The sequence below is a fragment of the Callospermophilus lateralis genome, chromosome 3 (genome assembly GCF_048772815.1).
Source record: "Callospermophilus lateralis isolate mCalLat2 chromosome 3, mCalLat2.hap1, whole genome shotgun sequence".
Taxonomy (NCBI): Eukaryota; Metazoa; Chordata; class Mammalia; order Rodentia; family Sciuridae; genus Callospermophilus; species Callospermophilus lateralis.
In genome coordinates, this window is record NC_135307.1 from 76,799,166 (window position 1) to 76,814,241 (window position 15,076).

General features: G+C 38.8%; 1 protein-coding gene across 6 annotated transcripts in view; it reads left to right on the plus strand.

Annotated features, from left to right (window-relative positions):
• Positions 1-10,303: 10,303 nt before the first annotated feature.
• The window catches only part of Ddhd1 (DDHD domain containing 1), a 76,655-nt gene continuing 71,882 nt past the window's right edge, over positions 10,304-15,076 (plus strand). For all 6 annotated transcript variants that reach the window (XM_076850480.2, XM_076850483.2, XM_076850479.2 and 3 more), the window contains exon 1: positions 10,304-11,264. In XM_076850480.2, coding sequence (XP_076706595.2) covers positions 10,415-11,264 — 850 coding nt within the window. In that variant the 5' untranslated portion in view covers positions 10,304-10,414. The remainder of the gene's footprint in view (positions 11,265-15,076) is intronic.

Below are 15,076 nucleotides of genomic sequence, written 5' to 3' on the forward strand. Positions count from 1 at the left end.
AGAAACTCTCTCTCTATTCTTATTTTCTACTCAATTCATAGTAACTACCTATAGTTCCAGTTCCAGGCACAGCTGTCCCTCAGGATCCACAGGGGATTGGTTCCAGAACTTCTCAAGGGTACCAAAATCTATGAATATTCAAGTATCTTATATAAAATGGCATAGTGTAATTGGCCCTCCATATTCATGGCTTCAGTCAACACTGGATCCAAATATTTGGGAAAATCAAATTGTATCTGTGCTGAACATGAGTCTTTGTTTCTTTTTGTCATTATTTTCTAAACAATACAGTAGAACAACTATTTGCATATCATTACATTATATTAAGTATCTAGAGATAATTTAAATTATGTGGGGAGATACAGGTAGTTCATATGCAAATGCTATGCCAAAAGGTCTTGAGCATTTTAGGATTTTGGTATCCAAGGCACTAGGGGAGTGGGGGATCCTAGAACTAATCCCCCATAGAAACTGATTATTGTATTTGCAAACAATGTACATACACACCCATCATTATACTTTAAATCTCTCTCATTACTTATAATACTTAATACAATGTAAATATGATGTCTGTAGTTGTTGTACTGTATCGTTTAGAAAGTCATGACAAAAAAATGTTTTTTACATGTTCCATACAGAATAATTTTTTTCTGAATGTTGTCTATCAGCTGTTGGTTGATTCACTTCCGCAGAAGCACCAAGAGAGCTGACTTGATGTTATACATCAACATTGACTGGTCTTACAAGTTTAAACTCTATGTCTTTGCCAATCTGATAAGGATTGTTGTGTTCATAGAAAAGACCTATCCTTTTCCTTCTAAGTGGCAGAAGCTCCTTTGTGCCCAAGGTGATATTGATGGACCTGAGTCCTATATATGTGATACATTCTTCCTGGAATATTTGTCAGCACCACCACCCCCATCCCCCAACCTGCTTTTTAGTTAACTTCTATTCACCTTTCTGGTCCTAGTTTAGGTATTTCTTTTTCTGGGAAGGTTTTTGTGACCAAATGTCCCCCCATGTTTGCCCTCCATAGATGGTTGAGCATGCCTCTAAATGCTATAATAGCATCCTTCAAGGCCCCCTCCATGGCTCCTTTCACATACTACAACTGTATATTTAATTGTCCACCTCTCCAATGAGACTGTAAATTCTGTAAGGGTCAGGTTATCTTTGTGTGTAATAATCCATAGGCATAGTGGGCATTTGATATGCATTTGTTCATTGATCTTTTGTTAGTTGCCCCTAATAATTCAGAACTCTTAGAAATCATTTCAGTTGTTCCTTATCTTACAAGTAGGAAAATATTGCCTGGCCATTATTTATAGTAGGTGAAAGATGCCATTGAGAATAAAATTCTCTTTGCTTCTTTTTCTCCCCTAAGAATTATAACATTGAATTCCTCTAACTTATTTTCACCTCTAACTTAAACTATTAAGTCATCAAATTCAAAAACTCCAAGAAAGTTTCATTTAACTTAAAATTCAAATAACTCTAGTGGGGTCTCCATAGTTTACATGGTCTTTGAAAGAGATTTGATATTTATAGGCACGAAGAATCTTACAGATCCTTGGATTCTGCAAAAGAATATTTCAAATCATATTAAAGAGTGTGCTAAATTTTAGTTCGGGGAAAACACCATAGATGGGGCCACTGGTGTAAGATGGCCAGTTGTATTAAGTAGGGGACAGTTCAGAGTTGCAACAAGGATGCCACGTGACCTAGAATTCAGGTCTATGGCCTATCCAAGAAATTGCATTAAGATAGAGGAAGCCAAAAAGAGTTTGTCAATCGCTCCAGAGAAATGAATATGAGTAATTGCAGGCACTTTCGAGCACTGAGACCTTGAGTTCCTTTCCCTGACCTCTGCATGGTCTGACCAAGAGTTCTGGAGAAGAACATGGTTAAGTGATTAAGGAATCCCAGGGCTAGAGAGAAATGCAAATAAATAAGGTATTTTAGATGCTAAACACCTTTGGTTCTACTTTGTAAGATTTATAGATAATAGGAGACCAGAGGCAAAAAACAAATCATTTTTAAATATAAGAAAGTCTTTAGTTGCATAATGTATTTTTGACAGCTATGGCAAGTGACAGTCATGGGAGATATCACAAGAGCTTTCACATATACCATCTCATTTGTGTCAATCTTCACCACAACAGTAAGGCAAGTGCTGTTGTGTTATTATTCTCACATACCTGATGAAGAATCTGAAGCTCAAACTCACGTAGGTATTCTTTGTCAGAACTGAAAATGGAACCTCACCCTGTCTGCAATCTACGTGTGACTTCTGTGATACTTGTAGATAGTGATTTTGTTCCAAAATGCCACTTAGCTAGATTGACATGGTCATGCAGGAGAGTACTTAAGAGAAATCTCTAAAGTGAGTAGGCATGGTTGATTATTAAATAATATTTTCCATTTTATTTTACTTATTTTAAAAGCTAATTTTTAAATTTTAGAAGTAAAGTACATATGTATGCTTATTGTATAAAGTTCAAATAATACAGAACTTAAAATCTACCTTTATTTCCTTTCCACCATCCAGAATCAGTATGTGGTTTGTTTAGAGCTTTTCTTTCAAAGTTTTACCAGTGCTTTACATATATGTAAAGATAAATAAATGTGTGTGTGTGTGCATATATATAGTGTGGATTTGTGGGATTTTTCTTTGTATTGTTTTTCTTCTTTGGCTATATTGAGGATTAAACCCAAGGCCTCATGGATGTGAGACAAGCACTCTACCACTGAGCTACATACCTATTATTTTCTTTTAAAATTTTGAGATACGGTCTCAACTAAGTTGCTTCAAATTTGTGATCCTCCTGTATCAGACTCCTGAGTAACTTGAGATTACAGGCATGCATCTCTGTGCTCCTTTTGTTCATGTTTTTGATGTAAAAATGAAAATAAACCAGAGATAAATTTCTGCAACTTGCAATTTTCATTTAAGATGCCTTGGAGATTTCTGGGCCACTACAATCTTTTAAATTGTTCTTTGCATAGTCATATTATGCAATAGGTTATTTAACTATTTTGCTATTTTCATTCTTATGTCAACATATTTTCTACTACAGATGGCATTTTGTTTTTGTTTAGTTTGTGATAATTGTCAATTTTCCAAACAGAGATGGCATAGAAATGATATTGTCCTGTATTTATGTCAGTAAGGGTTTACGAAAGATAGTGTCTCTCCATCCTCCTTCCCCAAATATTTTGTAGAAAAATTTTGAGAAATTACCGATAAGAATATTCATAACCAAGTAATATAATACTGTATTTATCAACTAAAATTCAGGTGAAATCATAATTCCCATTGTCAAATAATACTTTATTTCCTTGTTTACATATAAAGAACAAATATCAATAACCAATTATTTCATCTTATTGAGACTACAAATCATATAATTAATCTGCTAAAAGACTCAGAGCCAAATTGTGGCCCATCTCCATTTTCAAATATATAGGACTTTACCCAATATGTTTCATTTCCTGAATTCTTATGTTTCTAAACTCAATTTTCCCCTTTCTTCAATTCTGTTCAGTTGGTTGTTGGAATGTATTTTTAGAAATCACCTTAAATCCTAACTAAAAAGTGAAATGATAGATAATTGGATAGACAGATAAATGAATTGAAAGGATTGAGTCAAAAGGCACCATTTCCTGAACTATCCTCTCAAACTATTTTTGTTTTGCAATGAATCATTGCCTTTATTAAAGTAGGCTAATTAAACAATTTCTTTTATATTATACCCTTTTCTGTATTTGGAATGTTGAACTCCTGCCATCTGTATGTATAATCGTTATATTTACCATTTTCATTTTGATATACAAACATTCCCCAAGTAAAACTTTAGGTTACAACTGTTAAACAATGTAGATTAAATATTAGAGTTTCCATATTCATATTCACAGTTCATAATTGGTTGAAGAAAGTCTCCCCCACCCTGCCAGATTCTTGTCTACCTGGACCCTCAAAATGTTACCTTATTTGGAAATACGAGTCTTTGCAGAAGAAATTACTTAAGATGAAGTAATACCATGTTAGAATGGATCATAAATCCAATGACTGCTGTCTTCATAAAAAGAAAAGGGACTCAGTGACATGGAAAAGAAGGCCATGTGGCTTCAGAGGCAGAGATTGGAACAAAGCAGCTACAACCAAGAAACACAAGGAACACCTGTAATTGTTGGCATCCACCAGAAGACAGGTGAGAGGGATGGAACAGTTTCTTCCTCAGAGCCTCTAGAGGAACTAACACTGCTGAAACATTGATTTTAGACTTCCAGCCTCCAAAAACTATGAGAGAAAAAACCCCTGCTGTTTTAAGCCAGGTAGTTTATGGAATTTTTTTTTACAGCAGCCTAGAAAACTTATCCTTCTATATCTTCCTTAAAATTATCTCAAGAGCAGTTGTTGTTTATAATTTCTAACATGGTGCTGTGGTTTGAATATAGTTTGTCCTCACTAAAACTCATGTTGAAGCTTAATTTGTCAGTATGAAGGTGCTGAAAGGTGTTGGCACCTTTAAAAGGTAATTAAGTCATGGAGGCTCTGTCCTCAAGAAGCAATTAATGTAGTTCCCACCAGGTGGGTTAGTTATCTCTAGAGCAGGTTATTTTAAAGTGAACCTGGCGCTATTTATAAGCCTCTCCAAAACCCATGGCACTTGCTTCCCCTTTCCATTTCTCCACCATGACCTGAGGCAGCATCAAAATACAATACAGCATGAGGCCCTCATCCTAAGCCAAGAAGTTGTTGGCACATGTTCTCATTCACTTACAGAATCATAAGCTAAAGTAAACTTTTTTTTTCTTTACAAATTACTCAATCTCAGGTATTTTGTTATAGCAACAGAAAACAGACAAAGGCACATAAGTAGAAATATGAGTTATCAAAGTTTATAATTTTTAACTTACCCAGGAAATTAATATTAATAATCAAATGAAGGACCGTAAGTTCTCATTGATGATTAAGAATTAGTTTGAATATTAAGTTCTAAACTTAAGTGAAGAAAGAATGAATTCCAAATGCAGGGCCATTATTATTCATTTCTTATATCTAAAATAGAGGTTGCTTAATGTTCAAGATAAAATTTCTGAAGAACTTTGCATTCCAACCATCCCTTTAAAATTTGTTAAAATTGTATCCAATGGTTAGCTAGTATAGTTCAAAAATGTAATAAGAGAACCATGGAAAAGTTTGCAAGATTATGAGTCTAGAATATTTTTGTTCAAGCTGAAACTTTAAATCTGAAATGCTGACATAAGAATAAACATATTTTCTTAAGCAGCATTGTAAAAACAGTAAGTCAATTCTGCCACTATAGAAACTCGGCAAATTACTCAGAGTTGTGCTAGTAGAAACCCCTATTGGAACATAACTCCTCTTTTCCTAACTTGTTATATGAAAATCAGGATAAAACAAACATATTAAAATGCTACTTATAAATCTCTCTCAGCACAATATTATTACTACCCATTACTGTTACTGAAGATTCATATGAATCATATATTTTATACTTTGTGAAAAAATATGTGCTTTTAATTCAGATCTGGGGTGAGGTAGTAAGAAAATCCTAAAGAATAGAAGTCATTGAATACATCTCTTGCGTTCTATGGCAATGGCTTAACTCACTTTTCTATTCAGAAAGGGCAGGAATATAGATAGCCAATCTCTTTCTGACATTAAAAAAAAAAAAAAAAGCTGATGAGGATTTTGTGTTGCCTCCATGGAATATGCATCAATATTGTATTGACTTACATTTTCTTTCATTTGAATATATACTTTCAGCACCATTGACCTCTATGGGATAGAGGAATATAAACCATTTTTTATGGGGTACTGGTAAGAACAATTTTGTGGATATGCCTTTCATAAATCTTTAGGTAACTGCACTTGATTATTCTAAATTTTAAGTGTGATTTCAGTTAAAAATAAAACAAAAACATCTTTAAAAGAGCACTAGACAAATATTTGTTGAATAAATAAATGGAAAGATGAATTACTTTATTCATTATGTATTCTATGTTCCTTCTGCTCACCATCTCCCTTTGGATTGTAATTTGTTTCCTCTATTGATCTGTCTTCAAGGGTGGTGGTGATGCAGCTATACCAACCTTCCATTTATGTTCCTCGTAAGAATGAAAGAGTTGCTATTGTAGTTTTATTTAAAGATACTACTAGACTGTGAATGCTTGACTTTTGAGCCTAGCAGAGTGCCTGAAACTTGGTAGACACCTGTTTGGGGCTTAAGTAGCTCCCAGTAATGGTTCACAATTCAGGAAAGATGCAAGATTGGGCTGGGGATGTGGCTCAAGTGGTAGCGCGCTCGCCTGGCATGCATGCGGCCCAGGGTTCAATCCTCAGCACCACATACAACAAAGATGTTGTGTCCGCCGAAAACTAAAATAAATAAATATTAAAAAAAAAAAAAAGAAAGATGCAAGATTCTATATGCACACCATTTCCTGCCTTGTTTGGCTTCTTTTCTCTGAATAAAAAAACATTTAAAAATGCATCAGCATTGAATCTTAAGATTAAAGTCAGATACAGTGGTACAGTTACATAATCCCTGCTACTCAGGAGGATGAAACAGAAAGATGGTAAGTGTGAGGCCAACCTGACCAACTTGGCAAGACTTTGTCTCAAAATGATAAAATAAAAATGGGCTGTGGATGTAGCTCAGTGTTACAGGCCCCTGTGTTCAATCCCTAGTACTGGGGAAAATAATGTTGATCTATCTCAGGTATTTTTTCATAGCCATAGGAAGCTAACATAATACCTAATATGCATCCATTGAATGTTCCCTGTTTCAAACAAGGATGTTGTTCCATTTAGTCAATACACTGAAAACACTCTCATTTTAAGAAATGGGATAGATACTAATCCTAAACAAAAGGAAGTAAAATTTAAAATGTAGTGGGTGACTTATCAAATGAGATACAGCAGGTAAGCAGTTTGATTATATGTCTTCCTTCTTTCTGCATTTTAAATGTACGTATTCCATTGCACATTTTGGAGAGACATTTCAAGTGTGAGTGTGGGGTACTGACTCAGAATAAATTACATGGCATAAGACTGTCCCCAGTATTGTAATACAGGTGAAAACAGGTTAAAATGAACTACAGGAACAAGCTTTATAAGTAAAATGGAGAATAAAAGGCAAAGATGGCAAGAAACTGAACCATGTAAATTTTGAAAGGTGAGAAGAGTAAGATGTCCATTGTTGCCAGATAGCCCCTGCCAGACCCTAATGGGGAAAAAAGGATGGTAGAAAGTTCAGGTGACCTATTTGTCTTCTGTAGTACAAACCAACTGGCTTTACCTCTTTTTTCCTTTCCACACCAAGAACTCCCTCACACTTGGTTCTACACTGCTAGTTCTAGCAGCAGAAAAGCTCATTAATGTCAGAAGTCTGAATCAACACATATTTTCCTTCTGCAAAGGAGGCTTAGTCTTGGGTAACTAAAATGTAATAGAATGGGGGCTGGGGATGTGGCTCAAGCGGTAGAGCGCTTGCCTGGCATGCGTGCAGCCCGGGTTCGATCCTCAGAACCACATACAAACAAAGATGTTGTGTCCGCAAAAAACTAAAAAATAAATATTAAAAAATTCTCTCTCTTTCTCTCTCTCTCTCTCTTTTAAAAAAAATGTAATAGAATGCTTTACACAGACCTAAGGAAGTTCAGATACTTATGTGTCCATTGAATGAATTAATTATGTGGAATTGGTGAGGAGCCACTTGAAGCCTGTTTTAGAAGGTGGGGAATGAGGGTCCCAACCTCTCTTCCCTCTTGTCAAGATTATATAACCTGAAAAGATGCTTTAGAAAGTGAATGAAGCATAGCAGCAGGAAGCCTCAGATAAAATATGACTTTCTAAAGCAGAAAAGTTGAGAAGAACAGTTTCATGACCTTTTTCTTGATATGGCTAGGAAATGAAAAAGAAATAAACACACACAGTCACTTGAAATTAGATACTATACTTTCAAATATCTTTTGCTTACTATTGGCCTGGAACCCACTACAAGTTGTCCTCCTAGTCCTAGCTAAGGGTCAGAAACAAGTTCAACGCCCACACCAAATTCTAGACCTAGATAGCAAGTTCAGAAGAGAGGTGAGGACACCCTTCTCCTGGCACCCAGACTATGTTGAGTATCAACTTCTTCAAGAAAGAGTGTGACTTTACCCAGTGAATCATAGGAGGATAATCTTTTCAAAGTAATCAAGTAAGCACAATATTTAACAATAGAAATATTCATTCAATACAAGGCAATGAGTATTTTTATTTTACAGAGGATAATATTCACCAATGGGAATAGCATCATCCTTAAGAGTAAAATTTAACTAAAATAATCTGACCAGATAACTATACAGTTAGGCTGTATTCTACCAAGAAACATAAAGAAATAAGATTTTTAAATGCTTTGATATATTTTTTTAAATTTTTTTGTAGTTGTCAATGAACAGAATGCCTTTGTTTATTTTTATGTGGTGCTAAGGATTGAATCCAGTGTCTCACACATGCTAGGCTAGTGCTCTTCCACTGAGCTACAGCCCCAACCCTTGATATCTTATTTTTAAGCCCTTTTGTGCTTTCACACTATACCATAATTTACCTGTTTACTTATCTATATATCCCACTAGGCTACAGGTTCTTGAAGAAAGAACTTAAGTCTCTCCCATTATCTTTTGTATCAGCAGCTAGTACAGAATTGCCTAGCACATAGGTACCTATCAAAACACTGTAGAATTAGTACTTTCAGGGGTAGTTAAATAGATGAAGGTGCATATGCAAGTTCATATTCTGCATATTGTAAACAGAACCATTAGAGGAGAAATTAAGATACAGGTACACAGAAGGCATTATGAATGGAAATTGATCTTGGATGCTTTGAATTAGGGCTGCAGTGTATAATTGGTCAGGTTGTTCGCTACACAACATTAACCAACCAAAAGCACAAAGTGAAGCAGAAAATCTAGCCCATGCTTCACTTGCCAACCCATGAACCACAACATCACTCTGTATTTGCTTATAGGAAGCAATGCCTTTTTTCAAATTGTCATAAAAGTATTATTATACATGCTGGAGGTGGTCCTGATTGTGTGTGTGTGTGTGTGTGTGTGTGTGTGTGTGTGTTTCTGATTTTGTAACTCATTTTCTGGGATCTACTTTATATAGTTTATTTATAAAATAAAATAAAATTTTATTCATCACCCTGTTCTGAGAATACAGAGAAAAACAATGAAATCTCTGATAAGAAAATTGCCCTACCAACCTGATTTCATTGCAAAGAGAGTAAATGAAACAGTGAGGATTTCTATTCTTGAATTGAAAACACTGAGGCTGGAAATTGTTTTTCTCTGTATTCTCAACACACAACACACACACACACACACACACCAAAAAAAAAAAAAAAAAAAAAAAACCCTGAAAGAAATCTTTAAAGGTCATAGAATTCATCACTAAAAGGAATTTTTAGTTCCCCTGGTTCAATAATCTCTTAATTTTACAGATAAGGAAAGCACAAAGATCGGGGAGATTTTCCTGGAGTTAGTTAACAATTGTCTAAAACCTCTATTCTAAATTTCAATTGAATAATCTTTCTACTACACCTGGATGGACTTGCCATCATTATCAATAAACATTGACTGTGTACCTATATGTGGGAAAAGCTGAGTCTTACACACTTGGTTTCCATCAAAGGCCTTACAATGTGGTTGAGAAAACAGGAAGTATTGAAAGGTAAGCAATAATATGTGACATACGAAGGGAGGTTGACTCCAGTTTCTGAATGGGAGTGGTGACAATTCTAGAAATGCACCAGGTGACCATGAAGGCCCAGGTGAGGCTGCACGTGGATTTGAAGTCATGAAAGTGAGCAGGCAACTTCCTGGGGTCATTTGGAAGCACAGCTGAAGCCTCCGGTTCATGACCCAAATTGTAAGGAGGAGTCGGGGAAAGCCTCACCACAGTTGGGATGGGAACTCTAAGGGCGGGGACAAGGCAGCAGTGTAGCAAGGCTGGAGAGACTGGGACAGGGAGCTGATAAAGCCCAAGGTTGTCGGATGACCGGAGCCGACCCTGAGCTCCCCGCCCAAGGGATACGGAGGAGTGGCGCCCACGGAAACCTGGCTTCCGGGGCGGTACGCGAACGTGGGGCGGGGCCGGGGCGAGTAACGCCCACGTCTGGGTGCGTCACAATGGGGCGGGCCGCAAAGCGCGGCTGCGGCAGCCGCTGGCCTCAAGGGGGCGGAGCTGCCGCTGCTGCCGCCGCCGCCGCCGCAGCACTGTTCGGGATTTGAAAGATTAAAAACTCCGGGTGGAGAGGCCGGCGGCGTTGAATGTGTGGCGGAAGCGCCTGGGGCCAGGCTCGGCGCGCGGCCGGGCAGCCGGCAGCGTCTCCACACCATGAATTACCCGGGCCATGGGTCCCCGCGGAGCACTGAGCATAACGGCCGGGGTAGCGGAGGCTGGGAGCTGGGCTCGGATGCGGGGTCGGCATTCGGCGGCAGCGTCTGCTGCTTTGAGCACCTGCCGGGCGGGGACCCTGGCGAAGGCAGCGTGCCCCTGACCCTGCTGCGCGGGGAGCCCGGGCTGCACTTGGCGCCGGACGCCGAGGACCTCAACCACCTGGCGCTGGAGTCCTGCCTCAGTGACGAGAACTATGATTTCAGCTCCGCCGAGTCGGGGTCCTCGCTGCGCTACTACAGTGAGGGCGAGAGCGGCGGCGGCGGCGGCGGCGGCAGCACCCCGTCGCTGCCGCCGCCGGTGCAGCAGCCGCTGCTGGTCGCGACGAACTCGGGGGGCAGTGGGGCTGCGGGAGGGGGTTCCGGGGAGAGGAAGCGAACCCGGCCCAGCGGCCCGACAGCCCGGCACCGCTACGAGGTGGTGACGGAGCTGGGCCCAGAGGAGGTTCGCTGGTTCTACAAGGAAGACAAGAAAACCTGGAAGCCCTTCATCGGCTACGATTCTCTCCGCATCGAGCTCGCTTTCCGGACCCTGCTACAAGCCACTAGTGCTCGGCCCCAGGCCGAGGACCCGGATAACCAGCATGTGTGCGGCCCGGCTTCCCCCCTGGGCCGGGCCTCTAGCTCCGGAGAGGAAGACGACGAGGACCGCGCCTGCGGCTTCTGCTCGCGCGCGGCTGGGCTTGAGCCCCAGATGGAGGAGCTGGTGAACATCGAGCCGGTTTGCGTGCGCGGCGGCCTCTACGAGGTGGATGTGACCCAAGGAGAGTGCTACCCAGTGTACTGGAACCGTAAGTGGCAGGCCAAGGTTGGGGCGGGACGAGCTGCCCTGCAGGGCCCGACACGCACTGGAGCTGGTTATGTGGAAGGCGCGAGAGGTCTGACGTTTGGTCAGGTTAGGATGGAAATTGTTCAGGGAGAGCCACCCGGCGAAGGTAATGGAGCAGATGGCAAAGCCCAGGCTGTTTAGGGTCAATAGGGTCAGGAGGAGAGGATTCCGCCCGAGGTAGCGTGTCCTGGGTGAGCCGAGTGCTGCTGCCATCCCTTGGAGGTAATCCAGGAACCGGTCCCCAATCATTTCATGATCCTACCAGAGCTTTTTCCACCCGGGCATCTGATTCGGTCTCCTCTACCCTGAATCGCCTATTATTTAAATAGTAGCATTTCCTCTGGCTGTAGGAAGGTTTGAGAGGATCTGTATGAGAATCAACAGTTCAATTATGGATTTAGCGGGAAAAAAGATTAATCCCTGATGGGAAAGGAAAGGTGATATGTTGTTCCCACTGGGTGCCTTCAGGAGAGGTGGAAAACACTGCGGTAAACAGGTCTGACAATGGGTCCTCGCACTCTCAGGAATACTTGATTTTTTCTCCTAGGTTCTCATTTATATATTTTAATTTTGCCGCTCAATCTTGAAAAATGACAAGCCCTATGCCTCGGTTTCCTCATCTATAAAGTAGGGATATTGTAAACGAGAAAATATACCTAAAGGGCTTGGAACAGTACTCAAAACACATGTGTTGTTTGAGTATAAACAATATTCCCTAGACAACATCGCAACTAGGCTTAGAATTAAATTAGGAAGAAGGCGATCAGAAATATCTGCCACTGAGTGCAGATATTATATGTGCAATATATGGTAAGTATTCAGTAGTGACAGAAACTTCTGGCAATCAGTAATTTGAATATACAATATTAACTTTTATGGGCCCAATGCCTTGAAATGTTTTCATTGATTGTCATGATCTTTAGGGTTTCTGTACATCTTATAACATTCTACTTTGTATTAATTGTATGTATTGATCACTTAGCTTCCTTTCAGTGTGTTTAGTGACTTATGGACATAGTCTATCACCTTTATCTTTGTACTCATAAGGCCTAGTGCAATAGGTATTCAATAACTAGGTATTAAATTACAACCAGTGATTCTGATAATATTAAAACATTGATATGTTAAGCACAAGTTACTAAGATAGCAATTACAACCTGTGCCAAATCATCAAACGAAAATATGCACTATGTCCTATTATGCTTTAGATGACACTAAAGGCATTTGTTTTTAAGCCCACTATGAATGGGGTATGCTTGTATTCGTTCGTGCAGTTCTTTGGTATTTACTGAATAATTGTATGTGCTGATACAGTACTCCTGTGAAGGTATTAGGAAAATTAGGAAAAAGAAAAATTCTTACCTTTCAGGGGCTTCCCACTTAGTGTGTCTTTAAGTGACCTAAACATCCTTGTAGTGTTTTGTTTTGTTTCCTGGAGATAGGACACAAAGATTTAGTGGAGCCAAACAGTAGAAGAAAAATGCAGATCATCTTTTGAGTGGGGACTAGAAACTGAGAAATGAATCTTACCTTAGGTTAAACTGAAGTGTTCATCTAGAATACTGTATGTTCTTTTGGTTAATGGTAAGATTTGTAATGCTAGTTTGGTGCTTCAGTTTACAAAGTGATTTTTGATATTTATTCTTTCGCTGGATTGGCAAATCAGTGCTAACTTTCAGCATAGGAAGAAATGAACTCAGTGAAATTAATGAACTTGTCCAAGGTCACTCAGTAGACAGTGATAAAGCAGTTCATTAATCCAGTGGGGAATACAGTGAGGTATCCAAAAAACTTCTGACCCATCCAAGGGTGAGGATATCAGGAAAGCTTCCCAAAGGATGTATGTTTCAATTGTTAAATGCTAAAGGATGAATTTAATCAGGTGGAGGAAGCAGGGTGACATAGGGAAAGGCATTTCAGCTAGATGGAATAGCATATGCAAGGACATAGAGGAATGAAACAGCATGGCATTTTGAGGAAATGAGGGTGGCACCTGCAGGAGCCAAAGACACACTGGCTGGATTTGGGAACTGAGGCTTCTCCAACCTTCTTTCCTGAGATGGAAACATTTAAGGGCTGGTGTTTGTTCTGGGACAGAATGCAGACTGTGAAGCACAGTTGGGAGAGTACCATACAGTCTAAATGTGCAGTGCGAATAAGGCATTTGGACTTTATTCTGTGAGTCACAGAGATCCAACCAGTTGAAAGTTCTTTGAATCTCAGGTGTGATAAGTTTCTATGCAGTGGTTGGATTGGAGAATGGGAAACATTTGTCATTAGAATATTAGTGTCATAAATTCATCAAGAAATGGTGAGGGCCTACAAAAGTTAACCTGAAGGTAAGGTGAACTGAGGCTTCTCCAACCTTCTTTCCTAAAGCAGATAGCTATTTAAGGCCAATTATAGCTTATAAATTAAGAAAATAATTTATATTATATTATTATCATAAGAGAAACACCTATTTTTTCCTCCATATTTGTATTTTATAAGTAGCACTCTACAAGATAACAACCCTGTGTGTCCCAAGAACATCAGACAAGCTAAATGAAAATATAGTATTTTTATGGTGCTCTATTAAGTATTCCATTTCTCACAAAATCCACTGTAATTTTGTTCTAATCGGTTCTTTAGATGTCTGTTTTATATTAGTTGTCATACCTTGCATTCAGTTCCAGTGTGGTCTCTTCATCATTTTCTCAAATGGAGGAACTCTTAGGATACTTGCAGCTTTTGATCTTTACCCCATTTTGGTAAAGAATTTGGTTTTTCATTTTAGCCTCTTTTGGAAACTTTCTGAATAGTGGTAATGAAAGTTTTAAAAAGAGGGCTAAGTTCCTACGTAGAATCCTACAAATTCCTATATAGGAACTACATAGAATGTAGAAGTTCCTACATAGAATGGTGGTAGGAGTCCATTGGCCATTTAGATTTTTGTGTCCTAATTTATCCCACTGCATCTGGATGTCAAGGTGAACAAGTTAACTACCCTTAGTCTAAAAGAAAGGAATTAATTTGTTCTTCCTTTCGAACTTTACTTGCAGATAAAATTTGAAGTACTTGGGCACACAAGAACAGTATTTGACTTTTATAGATAGGAAGTCAGTATTATGTATTAAAAATTCAGTTGTCTGAAACTTATTTTTGTTTTATCATATTGTTTAGATTTTCTTCTGGCTGCATGTGGGCATTTTAGATAAAAACTGATCGTTGCTGAATAATGGCAAAGTGAACTCCCCTGTTTCCAGTGTTCCTCCTAAGCTGCTTATATTAACTTCATAGACTTGTTTTGAGAATTAGTATATACAACATGCTTGAAACAGTAGGTTGGCCCATAGTATAGTGTTAACTATATCTATGTGGATCTCAATAACTATGCACCTTAGTTAACTAGTTTAGTGCTCACAGTTTGGTGTTACTGGCCTACACCTCATCAAAAGTGAAAGACTATAAAGGATATTGGCAAGAAAGTGGCCAAAGCATTTAGTAATAACTGAAGACATATAGAACATTATAGATATATTTCACAAGCTTAGATAATCTTGTAGCAAGTCCGATGACATTGATATGTTGTGCAGTATATACTACTAGATAGAGAGTATGTAATTTCTATTCATTGACCAAATCAATAAAACTACTTAATTGATCAAAATTGTATATGACTGTGTAGTTTCCAGAAGCAATCAACTACAAATCACAGGTTTCTCCTCTACACTTTCTGGTATACTTTTATATAAGGTCTACTTGCATTGTTATAATTTGAAACCACTTTCAATT